The sequence below is a fragment of the Scomber scombrus genome, chromosome 2 (assembly GCF_963691925.1).
Source record: "Scomber scombrus chromosome 2, fScoSco1.1, whole genome shotgun sequence".
Classification (NCBI taxonomy): Eukaryota; Metazoa; Chordata; class Actinopteri; order Scombriformes; family Scombridae; genus Scomber; species Scomber scombrus.
Window position 1 is genome coordinate 26,405,190 of NC_084971.1, and position 20,996 is coordinate 26,426,185.

Genomic DNA, 20,996 nt, shown 5'->3' on the forward strand with positions numbered 1-20,996 from the left:
GCACAACTTCACCTACTTCCAGGGATAACGAAATGATGATCATGATTCTAAAAATCTGTTAAGGATTACAGTAGAGTTGCAATAGTCCATTGATTAGTTGATCTATGAGAAAATTAATTGACAACTACTTTGACATCTTTTTTTAAATGGAAAAACATCGCAAATTGGGTGGTTGTAGATCCTCCAATGTCAGGACTTCAAGCTCTTCTGTGTTATGCATGATTGTAATCTGAATATATTCAGATTTTGAAGCATTTGTGAGATAAAAAACAGAAGTCAACAGTTTATAGATAAAACAATGAATTAATCGAGAATAAAGGCATTAATTGCGCCCCTAGATCACAGGTTATTAGCTTATTTTTCCTCGCAGTGATAATTAACCCTGGTTTTCCAGTGCAATTACAGGTAAAAGGAGGTCTGCACAGCACTGTATAACTTAATATGCCCCTTTTATATTACTGGGTCTCCCTGTACAGACAGCAGACTTACAGTAATATGTGTTATGTGCTATGTGTTTGACACTAGTCTTTTCTTGTGTCCATGTGTGTTTTTCAGACAGCAGAGGGCGTCACTAAATCATGAGGAGACAGTCAAACAGTCGCCTCATCTCTCCTTCATGCTGCCTTCCCGTGCAGCCGGAAATAACACAACTAAAGCGAAAAGCACACAAACGACCAGAAATCAGTCGTATTTTTGTCACGTTCAGGGATGTCATGCGTAGAGAAACCAAGAAAGCAATATTAAAAATTGATGTTAACCGCTTGTTATGGATTGACAGACTAAAAATAAAACTCAAAATGCATATATTTTAACATAATTTCTTATACTTGTTCTTCCGACTTATTCTGGTGCTGCAGCAAAATTAATGTAGATGCCCAGTAGCTTCTATAATGAACAGAAAACAGTATCATTATTATAAGTCATATGTATAGTTTGTTTATACAGTTTATGACACGCCCACCTTGTTAAAAAAAAAGTGTGTTTGCAGTTTACGACGAGTTTGAAGGCAGCATAAACCCGTGACATGCTTCCGCGGGAAATTCAGTAGCTACAACTCGACTGTTTTCTAGTTTGGATTAAAAACAGAGCAGCACTAATTTAAACATCACCACGCAATTTTACAAAACGCTGATGTAAGTGGACATTGCTGGTACAGCCTACAGAGCAAAATGGTAAGCAGATATTCCCTTTTACCTGCATTTTTGGGTGGCCGTACTGTATAGATGACCGACGTTACTTTACTTTAGCGACTGGCATCACAGCCGGTTAGCTAGCTTTCAGCTTTATCGGGTAATAATTCAGCCAGTTATCAAAACACACACACAATTTTGAGAGTTAACATTAACCCAAGCAATGTAGATCCAACTTACGTGTCAGCGGGTCTGTATTATCCTTAAATCGGGACGTTATACTACTGTACTAACACTGCTATATTGCTATATTACTGTACTATAGTGATCCGTCCATTTGCGGTAATCGGTGCTCCAAAAGTTCATTAACGGACGGCTGATTAATACAGGAACACATCGGAGGAAAGATGAACTTTTCTATTAACTACCAGGAGTCAAATAGTTCATGTCAGGCGAGTGTATAACCACAAAAACACGATTTAATCGGGTGGAGTGCGGTTGTTTTCCATTAGCCTGCTGAAACGCAATCCAAGATGGCTCGTCCTGAAGTGGGTCGTGTGTAAATGGTAACCCTAGATTTGCTCAAACTCTCGCGAGATTTGTATAAAAGTAGTCATTTTTACCCACACCACGTTTCAATTGATAATTTTAAACCAAACCATAATTTTCTCCTATAACCAAATGCTGCTTGTGTTTAAACCATAGACATAATAAAGAGTAATACGTCCAGGAACATTATGATATGATTTTTAAAATAGAAATACTCACATCATTAGGCTGAGGTTGTGGGTGTGAGGTTGCAGTTTTTTGGGCATCCTGAGAGGCCACAGACAGGCTCTCTTCAGCTCTTCTGGAGGTAGACGTAGTAGTCCTGCCCTTTTCCAGCTAAAATGAAGAAGCATAATACTTGGAGAGAAATATATATATATATATATATATATATATATATATATATATACACACACAGTATACAGGGATAAGTATTTCACCCTGCCCTGTGATTGATAATAGAATATTTACTTTTATGAATGCTAATAGCCTTATGATGATACACCTACTTTTTGGAGATGAACCGGGAAGCTGAAGATGGATGGAATAACACAATCTCTGAGTCGGACAATCTGACCTGTCCTATCGAAATCGTCCTGCTTAAAATGCTCACTGCAAAGCACGGATGAATTACTTGCAGTGAATCCTTCCCTCCTCAAAGCGACTTCCCACTTCTTCCTAACATCTTTGTCTTTGGGAAACCTTCAAAATGAAAACAGGAGATTTGGGAGAAACATTTTACAAAGGAGGTCAAGCTTATTTTCTACCTTCTTCATATTTTTCTATTTCCTATTATTCCTATTTACTTCTTCTTCCTATTTTCTTCCTTCAAATGTCTTAGAACCTTTCTTCATCAAAACTCCTATTTTGATGTTGATAATGAACCAAAGCTGTTGAAATTGTGAGTAAGCTTGTTTGCAAACTATTCTATAGTCAGATGTTCTGTTGTCAGATTTCGCTGGTGGACATAAATACAGTACAGTAATATTCTATTCACAAAGTACAACTAATAGTAATGTTCATTCTTACTTGTGAAAAGTAATCCCCCGAGCCCTGTTTTGAACAGTCCGCCGATTTCGACAGGAATACGCCGCACAGTGCTCAGGCATCTTGCTGCTTTGGTTTGTTTATGGGTAGAATGACCGGTTCAAGATGGCGGCCGCATCACATAGCAGAACAGCGAGAGTTTCTCAAATCTAGGGTTACCATGTAGTGATGAGCCTCTTGCTGCTCAGTGCTGCCCCTGGTGGATGGAAGTTATATTACAACAACACTGATGCAATGTTGACACATATTTTAAAGTGTAGGCTCGAGATATGTCCTGTATTTACATATGTTGTTCCTTCTGACATGATCAAATGAGAGATAAATCTCACCTTATATTATCTCCCTTATAAATCATGTCAGTATCCATGAAAAACATGTGAACTTAGATTTTGGTGCTTAATGGGTACACTACACTTACCCTAACAGCTGGAAACATTCGTTAGAAAATTTGAAAAGTAATTTTTTTTTTTTTAAAGTAATCAAATGTAATAAGTTAAATTACTTTGATTAAATAATTGAAATAGTTACATTACATATTACATTTTAAATAGGTTAACTAATAATCCGTAATCTTTTACATTTCCAAAGTAACCTTCCCAAACCCTGATTATGTGCAAATACTAGGAGCTGCAAAATAAAGGAGCCGTAAGAAATGTAAATAAAACCTCTTACAGAGAACCAACAAACCCAGTCTTCATCAAACTAAAAGCACTAAAGTTTAGGATCTGGTTTGACTTCAAAACCATTCAAACTGTATCCAAGGGTTGTTTTAGATTGAGGGAAAGTAAACACAATCTCAGAGGAATATCCATGTTCAAAAGGCAATTAGTGAGGACGAATGCTAATCAATCAATTCCTATCAATATTGCCCCAAACATGTGACTTAATAAAGTAGCATAAGATGTTACTGCACAAAGAAGACATCAAGTAGATGGAATTCAATCTCTTATTATAAATATTACAACACTGAGGCTATGTAATTGACATGAGTTGTGGATTGTAAAAATAAACAGTTGTGCAGAAGTGACGGTTCTGGTAGGTGTAGCTGTAGTTATATATGTATATGTTATATAGGGGAAGCAGTGAATATAAAATATACAGTAGTGTTATCTACACCAGCCAGCCATATTTCTACGTATGTGTGCAAGAGTCAGTTTGTATGCATTAGTCGAGTCCAGAGCTCTGGAGGATGGAGGAATGTCTGGGGTGAGGTGGAGATGGAGATGGTGGGCCTTCACAGCTGTTTTATCCTGATGTCACAGTTCTTGGTGTACAGTCTGAAGGCAGTGGGCACAAATGAGCGCCTGAAACGCCAAAAAGGGAAAAAGAGACAGACAGAGCATTTCAGACATTCATTTGTGCCCGCTCCCATCAGCTGTCATCATAAGCTGCTGTTACTGAACGTATCCAAGCTTTAGGTCATATTAAACTTTCTGTTTCAGTCAAAGAAGAAAGGATTAAGTTTGGAGGAGAAGAGAACCCGCATGATGGAGATTTTCTTTGAATCAGTAAGTTTCCCCTCTGCAGGTGACCACACGATGTTTGTTTATTTTGTTTATTTATTCATTTACACATCCAAAAAACAATAAAAAATACACAGTAATGATGAGTACAGAACAATGTGAAGGAGAATTGTCGAAAAACTCAAGGGGCTTGCAGAATGGCATTCTCCAAACAAACAAAGGTTCACAAACACACCATTACATTACAAGAATTTATGCAGGTATAGAGCACATCATCATTGTCAAACTAAAAGCATTGCCCTCCAATAAAAACAATGTCAAATACAGACAGTAAAATAACCAAAACATTGCAGTCACTTAGCCACCGTATGAGCATGAAAAAATAAACATTAAAAGTAGGAATAATCAAATCAGTTTAAAACAGAGTCTCATGACCACCAACATATTTCTATTAGCACAATCTGAAAAGGGAAAGCAGAGAGAGTTACTAATATCAAGGTTGGCTGCTCAGCTTTTATAAAGGAAATAAAGACTAACATGCAGAATATTAATAAAGGAAATACTTAAACACACATAGAGCGCTGATGTTTTGATTTCTAATATTAGAAAAAGTGAAACCGGTATAAGGAAATGCATCACTTTGTGTCTGTGTCCCTCTGTATGACTCACAAATAGTTTACATAAACAAACAGGCTCAGAAAAGTAAGGTGTTAAAATGAGATTAGTACATTTTGAACATAGACTAATTACCAGAAACTAGAAATCAAATAAATGCCTCATCTTTAAAGGTTCTTTGTAGCGTGTTGTATGCTGACTCTAATGAAGCCGCAAGCTCAAATGTGGTTTTATAACAATAAAGTTTTGTTTTTATGTGTTGCTGCTTACTTAATCCCTTCAGAAATGTCTCATCTGAAACTTTTCATGAATCAAATCAAGAGTTACAAAAAATGTTTAAGTCACTGCAAAGAAAGTGATTTTAATTAGTTAATTAAACACTTGAGTATGTACAAAATAATAATTATCTTTGTTAAAATATGCTTTGTCTGCCTGAAAAATGAGAACTTGGAATATAAATACCTGGAAAGACAAAATGTGTTAATTATTATAAGTAATATATTGAATGTAATCCCAGAAAGCCCAAATAATGTTAAGTACTTCTTTCTATATGATAATGTTGTAATATATTAACTTTTTTCCCCCTTTAAACATGTTCTCCTGCCCCCCCCCCCCCAGAAAGATGTGTTTCAGCTTAAAGACATCGAGAAGCTCGCCCCAAAGACAAAAGGAATAAGTGAGTAATGATTCCCACACTGTTTCTAGCTAAATGATGAAGTAAAGCTTAGTACAGAGTAGAGCTGCAACTAATTTAATAATTGATTCATTGTTTGATCATTAAGGAAAAATGTGTAATATTCGCCGGTTGCAGCTTCTGAAATGTGAAAATTGAAAACTTTCCCGAGTCATACGAGGTAGTAAACTGACTGTCTTTGGATTTTGGACATTAGAAGACGTCACTGTGGACTATAAGATATTACAACCGACATTCATTAATTGGACGTATTATAGACAAAACGATGAATTGATTTCAAATGAAAGTAATCAATGATCTCATTAACAATGTAAATGAATGATATAAGTCGATTAATGAATTCATCATTAGTTTTCAGCCATAAGCCATAAATCTGGGAGCTGAGCATGAATTTTAGTGCTAACTAGGGGTGAAACATTATATGGCACTAAAGTTTCACATTTACCATGTCGAATACTTTAATAGACCATCATTATTTTTATTTTTATATTGTAACCTGTCTACTATCACACCGCCTTCATACTTCATATTACTACTTTTTGTATTACTACTTTTTTGATTCATTTTTTCTATTTTTTTCTATTTGAACAGCATAAAAATGTCCACATATGAGAGCTGTGACTGACAGCGAACGTCCTTCACAAGTTCATTTCTGTCAGCACTATTTGTTGCTTCTTCTTCTTTCTTTTTTTTAATCGCACTCCGAACTGTCAACCACAACTTAAAATAACTTGAGCATGTGAGTTCATATCTGCCAAAAACAATAAAACAGCTCTTGAACAAAATACTGAACTTAAAAACTTCTTTAATACATATTTGCATTTATAAACACATGCATTAATGTAAGCAAGAACATTCTAGTAAGTTTTATTACTTGTTCTGAATATTCACACATATAAAAAGTATGTTTAAGGAAATGATAACTAGGACTGTAAAGAGCAGGAAGTGGGATAAAATAGGCCTAAATACCAATTATGGTCTTTTTTTTAAAGTAAATTATTATTTCCATGCACTATATAGCCAGTCATTGCACCCTCCTGTATTCTTAAACACTGGCAAAATTACCATGGCAACCAGAAGAAGCTAGTGCCGTCGCAACTGTATTTAGTGGGTATAAACAGCAGGAGCAGCAGCGGTCCTATCAGTGGCAGTAGTCTCACAGTGCTGAGTCCTGTTGAAAGGTTTTAGTTTTTAAAGAAAGGCGCATTCCCTCAACGTCAACACAGAGCCTTACATTACTAGCGTTGAGGGAAAAGTTTTAAAAATACAAGCGTGACTTTTAAAGTTCAAGGGCGTGCAGAGAAACAGAGCTCTGCTGTATGTATGTGTGTGTGTGTGTGTATGTGTGTGTGTGTGTGTGTGTGTGTGTGTTTGGGTGAACTTGAGGAGGGATTTCTTTTTAAAGTGGACATAACATTAATCTGGAGAAACTGGATCATGTTGCTCGAGACTGATTAAAAGCACATGTTTTTGACCCCCTTACTTGGGCATGATGTAGTTACTGTTGAGTGATGGGGGAAGGGGGCAACAAGAGATCTGAATTAGGGACACATTTTCCTGTTGCAGGAGAGAGAAAGTGAGAAGAAAAAAAAAAAGGGGCGTTTTGAGAGTTTGTAGAAAACACAGTTCAGAAGTCAATGCTCGCAGAGAGCTTGGCTAATCTACAAAGAAAGCCTTTCATTTTCAATTCCTCGTTTTTATTTTAGACGCCATTCGACATCTTCAACCTTCACTCAGTATAGCTCAGCCCTTTTTTTTACGCAGCAGATAAGCTCTTTCATTTTCACAGTGGGCCGACGCTGAGAGAACGTGTAGGAGTTTCACATTTCACCGCTGACACTGTTCAAGATGTAACTCCTGCTCTAATACATCCTCTCATGCAATGTTCTCTCAGATATGCATAAAACGGCCAGATTGGCTGCAGATGTGTGGGTTCAGTTTTGTGAAACATGTGAAAAGCAGAACTTTCCAACAGCAAAAATGAGACCTAATGCTGATTTTCTCAATGCAATAATAATCATTAGACACATTTTATACTGCCAAACTGATCTAAAGTCTTCTAAGCTTGCACTGACCATACCTCCACTATACATAAATCAGTCGTACACAAATCATATCAACCATCCACAAATAGCATCAACTCTGCTGGGAAGGCAGCGTAATGATGGAAGATGAAGGACCAGTAATGTAGAAGGTGTGCTTTCCTTCTCTCCCTGCTGCGTTAAGCTCCCATGGCTGTGAAGGACGTGCTGCAGAGCCTGGTGGACGACAACATGGTGGACTGTGAGAGAGTGGGGACATCCAACTACTACTGGGCCTTCCCCAGCAAGGCCTTGCACGCTCGCAAGAGCAAACTGGAGGATCTGCAAAAACAGGTGAGGCGACTGTGTTGACAATGACGAACTCACATTTTTTAAAAAGATGCAGCTGCTACTGTACAACTCTTAATAAATGCAGAACAACACGTATACAGCTTGGAGACAGTATGAAGTAGTCATTAGTTTCACATCAGCTTGCTGTTATTCACATGTGATGATATTTTTCGCTCCAAATTTCCAAAATTTTATAAAAGAGGAAATCTTGACGCTGTTATGTTTTCTGCTGAGAGAGTCGCTCGGTGTAGTTTACAGTAAATTAGGTCACAAATTGACAAGCACAGCTCAGAAAATGGTAATAGAAAGTAAAGAGAAAACGGGAAACAAAATGACCCACTTGTTACTGGGGGTTTTTGAAAAGCCAATAACAAGTGGTTAAAAATGTCTTTAAAAAATATAACTTTAACATTTTTTTATTATTCATATGAAACAAATGAATCCAACTTAACAGATGGTGTGACGGTGATGACTCTTCAGAGAACGCTGGCCACCAGATTTCTGGGGCAGAAGTTAAATATTGTCAAGCAGCAATCTGTCACAAAATAATCATGAGTGATTATACCATAAGCTTGGAAATGTGACAGTTTGTGAGATACTGCAGCATTTGATCATAAGAAGACTCATAATGTGGAATCTGGCTGTTCAAAATACCAATAAATTCATTACATATGTACTGTATACTTGATGTTGGTACCAAAAAGATAATAAATAAGTCTTTACGACACAACTTTCACTCTCACTGTTAAATGAATTACACATCATGCCTCAACAATACACTTTACAGAATTGTAATTAAGTAATGCCAGTAAATCATTAGCGTTAAGATTTTAAAGGTGAATGCATTGCAGTTCAAATTTCAAAGCAGGTTAGGGTCAACAATTATTGAGACCAACTAATACTGTCATGAAAAGTATTATCGGTTTTAGTCATTATTTTTTAGGCAGATTTTACGTCCGTGGTAGTTTGTTGTTAATTTTGACTAATGTGACACTCTTCTTCTCTAAAGTCTTCTGAAGCAAAGCAGCGGAAAACAACTATACAGAAGGCGGCTGAAAAAGCGAAAGTAGGACGTCAAGATACAGTAAGAACATTTACCTCTCCTTGCCCACATTATGCAGAGAAACATTATATCTGCTTTAAAAATAAACCTTAAAATGAATATTACATGTTAAGATGTGGAATAAATGAAACGGAAGAAATTGATGTCACAAAATGTTTGTGTGTGTATAGAAAGAGAGAAGCTCTCTGCTGAAGGAGCTAAAAGCTCTGAGAGAGGAGCGAACGCAGCTGCAGGCCGAGGTGGAAAAGTACAGAGAATGTGACCCAGAGGTCGTTAAGGAGCTGAGTGAGTACAGACACAACCTGGCTGCTTTTTTTCTTTCAAAAAGGTTTGCTTTGACTTTGGCATCCATCAGATCATCTTCACCCACTGACCAGAGAAGCCACCAGCACCAGTACACCATCCTGTACTGCAGCCTTATAATAAACTCTCTGTATGAGAAAAGAAGTGTTTGATGCTGGTGGTGATTAAACTTGGGCTGCAAATCTTTTGATCTATAAAATGTTAGAAAACAGTAAAAAATACCATCAGTATTCCCCAAAATCTAAATTAAAATATTCAAGAGGGTTGTTTTATTTGACCAAAATCCAAAAATATCAAGTTTATTTTCATATATAACAACTAAAAACATCAAATAGTCACAATTGACAGGGACATTTTTGGCATTTTTGCTGGGAAAAAATGACTAAAACAATTACCTGATTATTAAAATAGTTGTTAATTATCCTATAATTGACTAATTGATTAATTGTTTCAGCTCTTCATTAACATTTGTGTCGTCCTCCCGGGTCAAATTGACCCCCTCTGTTTTGACTGTTCCTTCTTTCCTCCCTTCCTTCCATCCTTCTTTCCTCCCTCCCTCCTTCTCTCTTTCTTTCCTTCCTCTCTCTTTCCTCTCTTCCTTCTTTCCTTCCCCCCTCCCTCCCTCCCTCCTTCCTTCCTTTCCTTCTTCCCTTCCTTCTTTCCTCCCTCCCTCCTTCTCTCTTTCTTTCCTCCCTTCTACCTTCCTTCCTTCTTTCCTCCATCCTTCCTTCCTTCCTTCCTTTCCTTCCTCCCTTCCTTCTTTCCTTTTCTCCCTTCCTTCCTCCCTCCTTCCTCCCTCCTTTCCTTCCTTCCTCCTACCTTCCTTACTCCCTCCTTCCTTCCTCCCTCCTTTCCTTCCTTCTTCCTCCCTTCCTTCCTTGCCTCGAGGACAACAAGAGGGTTAAAGTGGTGCAGAACTTTTGTCTCCCCCTTCTGGCAGTGAGAGTAAATGTGGGCGCTCGGCTGTGAGCGCCTGACACAAGCACGCAGGACGCTCTCATGTGCAGCCCGAACGACAGGCACACAGAGCAGGCCGATAAAAACGGATATGTTTTGATATGTTTTGGTCCACTGGTACAAAAACGTATTTATCTGAATCTGGTTCCAGTACACCAGTGGCTGTAACCTTACTGTTGCGGCTGTAAAACAGAGGATACATTTGTTTTGAGTGTCACACAATCCCTGCAAAATGACTCGCTTCACCATCGGTATCATTTGATCCATTCCGTCCAATAACTTTTGGAAGGTCTAGACGAGCGGCACGATTAACGGCTAGCGCGGGAATGTGGCGCCCGTCATGGAATTTAAAACTCGGTATACTGTGAGATTTATGTGGTGGTGATAAGCTTAATCAGCATTGTGTGAACTCGTTTGGCGAGGGCTCAAATATAACGGCATTCGTTTATATGTTTAAGTTCGGCACTGCGGGTTTAAACTCTGCGGACATTTTTTAGGTCGTAGACTAGACGGTGTTGTATGGAGCTTTGTAAGATTTTATCATATCAAATATTTCATTAAACGCTTTAAAAAGGTGATATTTATTGCAGGGCTGCTAGATTTCATTACCCTCTACAAAGGTTTCTTGTTACTGGGAGTGTATATTGTGTCATATAACTGACAGTCGGTTTGTATAGCACTCAAACTACAAAGGGAACCTTAGCAAAGCGTCCGTTTGGTGATCTACCGATCGGTCGTATATCTAACAAAGTTGAATAGTTCACTGTGTGTCTCCAGAATTAAAACTCTTGCCAAACTGAGCTCGAACTCTGGATTGCAACATCGAGTGGCAAATCGGTGCGGTTCCTATGTGTCAAACAACTTAGGACAAGATTTTAAAGTACACGCTGTGCTGCTGGGAGCAAACATGTATTGTGTCAGTGCAGCCGCAGAGTCACAGTTTCCCACAGTTAGACTCAAATGTGAACGAGGAAGTGAAAACTGATTACAAGTGGTCAAAATAAACTCTAAATATACAGTTTGAACCACAAACCAGAACTAAGTGAGAAGTCTGTTAACCTGCTGAAACATCTTGTTACCTCTGATCTCTCTTTGCTCAGAGTTTTTGGGGTTAAGATCATTTCAAAACCCTCTGGCTGTTACACACCTCTTCTATGGTATGAGCCTGAGCTGTAAATGGTATTACAAAAATCTTGTGCTGCTGTGTGTTCATGTTACAGCTGACCTGTTGTATAGGCGGTGTGTTACTTTATGTGGCCATGTGACTAGGTGGTGTCATAAAAATATCTGGTCTGTTTACCTGCGCCTCCCCCAAGGCGACATCAGGCCCGCATTAAGACTGTGCACACTTCTGCTGTTTTTTTCCACTCGCACATAATACGACCATGTTGTCTTGTATACTGAGAGTCACTTCCTAACCGCTTCTTGTCCAAATGAGACAGTCTGATTAGTGAGATTATTTGAAATGAAGCCAGTTGTAGGACTTGGGCATGCAGCCAGTTGAGATAAACTTTGCAGCAATCTTGCAATTAAGCTAATTACATTCACTCAAGGAAAAATGAGTCATATACGTCTGTTGTAGAAGAAGCTGGACTTCTTGTTTAGGATCCAGTATTTTGAGTGTCTGATAAAGTAATCCTAGATAAGACTTCTTGGAGAACTTTGTTGCGAGTCTGTTATTCTTTTGTATCTTAGAAAATATACTTTCTAGTTTGTTTAACACTGTTGCGATAACGGATTCAACATGCCACTCCACATCAGCAGCAGCCATCTTTGGTTGTTTGTGAAAACGCCTTAACGGTTGTCCTCTGTACAGTCATCGTATCAAACCCGCCTCATGTAAGATAAATTGTTGTGAATGCCCGACTTGGGCCAGGTTAGCTGGAAATCTGTGTGTGAACAGGAGGAGGACCAAATCTGCTACATTTAACATGAGCTCACAGATTCGTCTGGTTTTAAAAATGAAGGTTCTTAATTTAGATGTAAGTGGAAGTTGAAAGTGCGTCAGTGCTGAAGTTACCGAGAACAGCAGTAAAGGCAATTTGAATGCCAAATTTTAAATTATTTTTCAGTTTGGTTTTTATTAGGGACTCTCCATACAAAGATGAAATACATGTTAAAAGATATGGAAGCTAATATTTTTAATAGCCATGCTCCAGGATTGGCAATGCCTTTCAAAAACTGAAATATCTATACAACTATTTGACAGATTAACAGGAAAAGCATTCATGGTCCCCAGAGGATGAATCATACTGACTTTAGAGATCCCCTCACTTCTCTTTTAGTGTCACCAGCAGACTAAAGTTTGCATTCATCTTGTGAAAAATCTTAACATCTACCAGACAGATGTGCACAAAATTTGATGGACATGCACAGTTATTTTAAGACCAAACATTTGCCAAACTAATAACATTTCCATCAGCCTGTACTTTGTGTTTAGTGCTAATTAGCAAATGTCAGACGAATACTGAACATGATAGACAGTATACCTGCAAATCATAAGCATGTTAGCATTTAGCTCCCAGAGCCACTGTAGACTATTAGTCTTATTAGTCTTGTTTCACCACAGCTGATCTCTCATTTAAGTCTTGCAACTATAGTACACGATGACGACGCAGTAACTACTTAACCTTAGATACCGTCACGTTCACACTAATCTGGGCATGCACTATTCAGATGAAATGAACTGCAAACTGAAACCAATCAAGCATCTTGCATTCCTCTTGAAGGTTTTAAAACTTGATTACTTGATGTGTTTAAGGACCACGATTGTTTTTATTTTTTATATATATATTGGCTCTTTTGCTGCTGTTTGTTGCTGATTGTGTGCTTGTCTGATTATGAAGGTTTCTTGCTCTCAGGTCTCTCTTGAAAAAGAGATCTGATTAAATAAAATGTTACATACTGTACAGGCTTAATATTCTTCCCATATTAGTTAATTGGAGAAAGTTAGCATTTGGACCTTGTTGCCAGAACATAGAATCTTTTATGTTTATTGTCTGTTGCTGTTTTTATGTGTATTAGCCACATGGGTTAGTGCAATAACAGTACTAAACAAACTGAATTGAACTGAACTGAGTTGAAGCTAGAATTCAAAATACCAACATATCCGTTACCATTTTCATATTGGCTCCATAATAACATTGTTAAACCCTTTTGCTGAACCTCTGCCTCCACTTCTAGTCATAAAGTCAGTGTCAAACTTCATTATGGCAGCAGCTGCTTGACCCCCAAGCCACAAAGACGTCAGAGTTTTTTCAGCTACATGAATAGTGTAGCTCTCTTTATTATTTGGCAGTGATTTTCGTTGATATCGTGAAAGTTGATGCCCCCCTACCCCCTCCCCCCACTCCCCTCTTTCTGGATTTGGCCCTCCTCACTGAAAGCTGAGGCTGTGGCAAAATATCAAGTCTCCCAACTCTGCATCTGTTCCGCCCGGGCTTGTTGTACCTGTACGACAGACAGGGAAAGTAATCAAACATAAGCCAGATAAATATGAAGTAAATAAACCTCACACATCCAGATGCAATAGATAAACTAATTAGTGTACCAGGAAGAGGACTCGCTTTCTCTTACTTTCAGTCTCTTGTTGCTTTTGTTTTCATACCTCTTGCTGTCTCGGCTTGCCTACAGGTCATCTTTTATCGTCTTTTCTCCTGAAGCTTTTTGAACTGCCAGGTACAGCACACGCACAGAGCTTTGTTACAGATAACCATCGCCCCTAAGCGAACCGTGATTTGTATCCTGAGAGTTGTGTGCAGCTATGCCGAGAGTAAAAGACATCATGCTACGTACGCAGCTGAGGGGTTTGGACTGAACATGCAGAATGGGCTCAGGCCTGTTCGTACATACAGTGTAACTGTTGACACTGATGACACCACACACTGTCTGTTGAGACTCTTCAGGCAGACAGTAACATGATTACACACATTTAACCTGTAATGTTTTTGGCTGTTTTGAACATTTTTAGGGAAAGAATTGGAAAAAAAAGATCAAAATTACTGACTAAAAATCGGGTAGCCTTAACATGACTTACTTCCTTAACTTAACCTATCTTCACATGAAACCAGACCCACACTTCTATTTACTATACTCATTTTAAGCATGGTTTTGCAATTTGGGTTTCACTTAAATGTCTTTTGCCTTGAGCATGTTTAACAATCGTAACCACACCCATGGATACTGTAAAAAGTGTTGTAGTAACCACCAAGTACGATGACAAATCCAACTGAAACCACAATTTGTCTCTTAATATTTAAATGAGTGGATCTGAGTTTGACTGTAAGTGGTACTTTTTTCTTTTTTTTTTTAGATCTGACTAAAGTACGAATAAAATTCTTCCTGTATTTTACTGCGGCAAATACTTGTAGAAGTGCCAATAAGAGAGTGGACGGACAGTGTTTTAGTTGGATTCTTCCATGTTTGACAGTGCTTACTTTACTCATAGATACCAATAAGCTGTTGTAGTTACAGGTGGGTTTGTTAAAAAAAAACACCAAATATGGGAATATCAAATCGCAACTACAGCTATGTGCTTGGCAGGACAGACATGATGTGAGGAGACAAAAGTTGGACATGTAATCAGCCATTTTATTAACAAACATGTTAAAGTAAAACCGTAAAAGTACACAAAATCATTTTATGATTTAAAAAAAAAGATATCTAAAATAACTTGTTTAACAAATCAAACTTGTTTTTTTTGTCTTTCTTCTTACTCAGTATGCCTTGTATTGAACTACTATGTTAGTGTGTTGTTATCGCAAGTGAACTCTGTCCCTGTTTAATAAATGAATGAAAAAGGTAAATAAATAAAAATGAGGCAAGCAAACCGAAATTCAAAACTCAACAGACCAAAACAGCTGTCAGGTGTCTCTGCTGGTGGGTGAAAAGTTAATAATTGTGTTTCGTCTGGCTTCAAAATTGTTGGCTATTATGTATCTGAAATAACAACATTTCCAGCTCCATGAGTCAGAAACGATTCCGTTCAGTCTCTCCCACATGCAGCTGCTATTTAGCTTTGTGAATATCAATTTCTGTTTTTATTGTGTCTCATTATTAAAGGGAAAATTCAGTGCTATGAATATGATGGGTACTAGGTAACCTCTGTAGTAGAAATGCGCAATCATTTTCTAAAATTGGTGCCCTATGACTAGAAAGAGATTCTCCATATCGCTCTTAAAGGGAAATCCTACAACAACCAGAATGCATTGCATGTGTCTGAGCTGACGGTGCGTTCACAGAACGCAGAGGACGAGTACTCTGCTCTCTCCAGAAATGAAGTTTAATAATCAAAATTATATCTTTGTACTGAGGCTTGTTTTCATTTACAAAGTCTGGATATATCGTACTAGTGTGCAGGGATCATCACACAGATGGCACCCTTGAGTCAGTTATGTGGGTCGGTGCAAACTTGCTGCCAGAAATGATCTTTTAAATCTTTTAAAGTACTTAGTAATATGATATTTTAGTGTCTATTTTTCCATCACTATGGTAAAATGGCAGATGGAGTGTTTTGGAAGACCCTTCTTTGACCGTCTTTGAAGGCACCACTACAAAGAAAGAGAGGCGGACATCAGTAATCAAGCTGAAGTAGCTGTAGTTCTTCTTCACCCCCAACTACGTCATTCTACATGTCAAATGACAGTGCTGGAAGAACAACAGATTTTGCAGCTGCGCCCCAGAGACACAGAGATCCTTAATAACAACTGCTGTTTTATTCACACTAGGCCTACAGTATATCCCTGATTCGGATAGCTAGAGATTGGATTTAAAATTAAAGTGGTCCTTTTTAATAAACGGTGAAATTCAAACCATAATGCTCATGTGGAGAAAAGTGTGTGTCTCTGTGGGCTCATGCAGCAACCTTACCGGATATATTTGCTGAGCATTGATGTTGATCAGATCCTTGGACCGGCTTCCTCCTGTGATTTTCATGAAGGACAAATCAGAGAGAAATCTGCCAAACCTGCTGTAAGCTGAGCCTGGCCCTAAAATAGCTTGTATTGGCTGGATTTTAGGATGCCGCAGCTCAGCCCTCTCAACACAGCAGCCAAAGAAGTGTCTGTGGACAGTTGATATAAATTCAACAAAAGGATATTTTTAACTACTGGTAGGAGGGTAAACGGATTATTCCAGGTGGCTAACAACTTAATGATGTTACCTGCTGCTGTTGTTTGAGCGGTGAGTTTTACAGGTCACCAAATATGTCACTCAAAACCTTCAGAGCTGTCCAGTTAGAGCGCATTATTCAGCTCCATTTCAGGTTTCTAGACGAGCTCTTTTTAGCTACAAAGGATGTGCAGGCTGAACTGTCCACTTTAATTAAAATAGTAAACCACTACATGTCCATACAGTATACTTAAGCTATCTATTGTTTACTGCAGACCTTCATTCATGTCCACTCATTCATGTATTTCTTCTGTTTTTATGTTCAGTTTTATTTTTATTTATGCACTGAACTCAAATTAGTTGCAGAAAACCTTTTTTTTTGTCTCTAAAGTCGACGCACTCAGCTGGTCTTCCACATCAAGCATTTGATCGTTTGGCCTATTTTAAATACAAAAACATGATATATCGACGTATACATAACATGGGTCACAAAACAAATGAAACTAAGTGAATGGTGAAAGCTGTGTGGATTTGCAACACAAAATGGACGATGATGTTCTGTTTCTCCTGTCTGTAACTTGACACCTTTGTAGTCTTTTCACAGTGGAAAGTGAAAAAGTCGTCTTTCATAAAGGAAATGAGCTGCTCTGAGCAACATGTGCAAAACTGACAACTACATGGAGTAGTTTCGCTTTTGAACAAATCTGCTAATAACTAATAAAATGAAACTTTCTCACATGACTTATAAATGATTATAGATCACAGTTTATATACATTTTTATTTTTTACCAGGAAACACTCATAGAGATAAAAAAACATGTCTGTTGGAAGAGTATCCTGGCCAAGGCATGGAGCAATATAAAATGCATTTCAGACAGATCTATCACAACTTCTCATTAGTCAATATAAAATAATAAAATCAATAGAATTACAATCAAATCAAATAAAAAGGCAACTTTAAAACATAAAAACCTGCTAGCTGATGTTGGCAGGTAGATGACGATGCGTTCTGCAGCAAAGCTTTAAATCTGACATGAATTTTGTTTTGCAGGAAAATCAAATGTGGTCGCGAAAGACGCAGTTTGCAGGTGGACAGGTAAGTCATTTTATCTTTTTAAAGATATGCACGTATAAAATATCTGAATTTAAATATTTCGCTCACAAAATATCCAAAAAATCATTGTGAAAAAGCTTGATTAGTCTTTAAAGCATTTAAAGTTAAAGTGAATGCTGCTAGCACACTTTGTGTTAAGCATGTCACCTCCTCTGTGTGTGTGTGTGTGTGTGTGTGTGTGTGTGTGTGTGTGTGTGTGTGTGTGTGTGTGTGTGTGTGTGTGTGTGTGTGTGTGTGTGTGTGTGTGTGTGTGTGTGTGTGTGTGTGTGTGTGTGTGTGTGTGTGTGTGTGTGTGTGTGTGTGTGTGTGGACCTGAGCGGTAACCTTGGAGACAGCTGACATTTGGGATCATGGTAACCAGTAAAGACCTGTGGTGTTTTGACTCTTCAGGTCAACATTGCCTATAACTGGTCAACCATGTCACGCTGTCAGTTTTAGTTGGCATTTTTTTTTTTTTTGCTTTACTCGTATAGAATTATACTAATTATAAGAAACTATGAGTCATATTTGCTTCTTCCATGACTTGTACTTCCCTCATCTGGAGTAGACAGCACTAAACAGACACGCCTTAAGTAGCATTGAGAAGGAAAATGTTTTGTCTATAACAGCTGTCGGAGAAGAAGCTAAATAATAGTTTTTATTACAGCATTTTTATGTTACCAGCATTAGTTTGCTCTATTTACAGCATTAGTTATTTTCTCCTGGGAAATGAAACTCCACTTTTTCCAGGCTTGGTGGAAAAAGTGGAGTTGCATTTTCCTTTTTTAAAGAAAACATATTGCAAAATGAAATAAATATGGACAGCTGCTGAAAGTCCTGTTGCTGTATATAGCTGGAATTACTTCTCTGTAGGAAAACACTAGTCTTGTCTTGTCTAGCAGGTCGCAATGGACCCCTTCAGGTTTGAATAACAACCTTGTTTGATGTATTGAATTACCTGCATCGTGGTCTGTAAAAGCTCAAGGACTTAACTTTCAAACGCATTGTGAGGCTTTAACCTGGAGCCTTGTCACACTGATGGACCCACATGTAAAGACACACTGGCATACAAAGCCCTGACACAATGAATCATTAGTACTTCAACTGCATATCGTCATAATATAACAGTAACCTTAAATGACTTAAGTGGAAGGCAGTGTTTGATTCAGAGTCTATTGACTTACGTTTTCGATAAGAAGTCAATGAGGAGTTTATCTACAGGGAGCCATTTGATTAACTCCTAAGGTGCGTTGACACATTCACAGTTTTACAGACTACTAATATATAACTATAATAATAAACTGCAATACTTTTGTTTCCAAAGACAGCAGACAAAACACAGGTGTAAATAATCAAATGAATGATGTCTGAATTCCACTTAGCTCCTTCAGTTTTCAGGCTCTTGGTATTTGTGTGTTGGCTCCACTGTCACACTGTCATGGTTTACTGGGACACTTAAAAAGGACGGAGCCATCATTATTAGTAACAGCTGTTGCTTTTCCTACACTAACAAACTGTCTGCTGAGAAAAAGGCCTATTTGTCGGCTTATACGGTGTTGTGTGAACGCACTGCTGTTAGATGAATTGTCTATTTATATACTCATGTTAGACTAAATTTCATTCATGAAATATTTTATTCTAAATCATATGCTTTCATGACAGTTTAGACTACAGTCAACAGAATGTCTTGAACCAGGCTAACTCTTTTTTTTTTTACAGGTGACATTTTGACACATCACAGTAGGAAAATCACAGGTGTAAATAATAACGTAAATGATGGCAGAATTACATTTTGCTGCCTCACTTTCAGGGTCAGAGTCAGTGTCTATTATAGGAAGGAGATGAAGAGTTTATAGACAGTTTAAATGTGTGCTGTGAAAAAGGTCTAAAGCTGATTGAATGCATTAACCATCATCATGAATAATAACTAATTCATTTTTCCAAGATTAGAAGAATAATTGTTTTAGTAATTTTTTGGACTGCTGATCTAACAAAACAAGATATTTGATGTTTGTCACTATTTTTGGACATTTCATACATGATATTATCAAGTTATTGAGGAAAAAATCTGCAGATTCATCAAAATTGAAATTAGTTTCAACCATACTGCAAATATTTACTCCTCTTGAGGGTTTGGATGAAGTTGCATTAACATAAAGATCAATGAATATAATCATAAATAAACACAAATACATCTTAATCAGGAACATTTGTAGACACATAAGTTTCAACACGTGTCTCCCTTAAAAAAAGATTTATTATATACAAAATAGCTGTGTACCCATTTCATCTGTTAGCATCACAAATGGGCGCTGCAGCACAGAGGAGAGTCCCGTCCTAGTTAAGACTCTCCGCATTCACCCTAATTGCTCAAATTATTTCCAGGTGTTGTTTCCTGGTGGGAAATCTGTGAGCAAAGGAAGTGGAAATCAATCGTTGAGCCAAAACAACTCAACTTTTACCAAAACAGCAGCAAGCAAGTGCTTCAGAGCAATGAAACAGATGGTTTGTTCTTGGAGTAAACGATCAGCCTCGCGCCCAAGAACAGTCTCATAATCCCAGACTTATTTACTGTGTAGTTGTACTGAAGTCTGCTGGGGCAGGTGTATTTCAATTCATTTAAAAAACATTTTTTTGTGTGTGTGTGTGTTTTCAGACAATGTTTTTGCTATCAAGTCATGGACAAAGAAGAAGTTTGCCTTTGATGACAGCCGCATTAACAAAGCCTTTGGGATCCCTGAGGACTTCGACTACATGGAATAAGTCTCATAGTGATATCCTGTCACACTACAAGGGCAACAAATAACAGTTTAAAGCTGGCTCTGCATTTTTTGTTCCTGTTATAAGTGTTGGAGTGAGAATAAATGCACATTTAAGGCCTGGGGTGCGCTTTGAGTAAGGACAGATATCAGCAATTTCGCTGTAACAGATGGACTTTATCAGCGGATGTTTTGCTTTGGTGCAACCAGAGAAGAGACTGGACCCACCATTAGTGGCTGTGAAGGGGGGCGGGCCTCTGAACACAACTTAGCAGGCTGACTTTTGGGACACCTGTTTGCATGAAAACTGAGAGCTCCTAGTTGATGATGGAAAGGAATCAACACTTAACACATCTGTGTTGCTAGTGATCCAATTTATATGGTTTAAACAGATGGTTTGGAATCAACTTCTCGGGCACTTTTTTCTCTTTAGATTTTCCCTGCTGTATTTTTTAAAGTAACATCAATCCTGTTCTCATTCAGGCTGGCGACAGGGGAGGGTTCAATTACAGAGGAAATCTTTAGAATATATTTAAAGTGCGTTTACTTTTCTCAGAACCTCTTTTCTCGTTCATTGCAAATAAAAATGTCCCTCTGAGTTTCACAGGTGGATCTCAACAGTTGGTATTCATTCCAAAACTTGGTGTTCAGTATCCAAGTGCATTTACGTCAGGTCCTCCTAACTTTTGTGCTTTCATTTCTTTTGAAATTGCCACTGGGAATGTTGTAAAATTTGTCACAAAAGCTCTGCATTTTTGTCAGAGCTGTACGATCACTTTCTGTATGAACAAAAAAAAAGGGGAACTCATTTGTCATGGCACGTCTAGAATGACTATCACCCTG

At 38.0% G+C, this 20,996-nt stretch overlaps 1 protein-coding gene across 1 annotated transcript; it reads left to right on the forward strand.

Annotated features, from left to right (window-relative positions):
• The first annotated feature begins 1,132 nt into the window (after nt 1-1,132).
• Nucleotides 1,133-20,996, forward strand: mnd1 (meiotic nuclear divisions 1 homolog (S. cerevisiae)). The gene is made up of 8 exons (XM_062433961.1): nt 1,133-1,172; nt 4,169-4,234; nt 5,423-5,480; nt 7,725-7,873; nt 8,880-8,954; nt 9,104-9,218; nt 17,353-17,397; nt 20,051-20,996. Exons 1-8 carry the CDS (start codon nt 1,170-1,172, stop codon nt 20,155-20,157), a joined length of 618 nt encoding a protein of 205 aa, XP_062289945.1. The 5' UTR covers nt 1,133-1,169; the 3' UTR covers nt 20,158-20,996.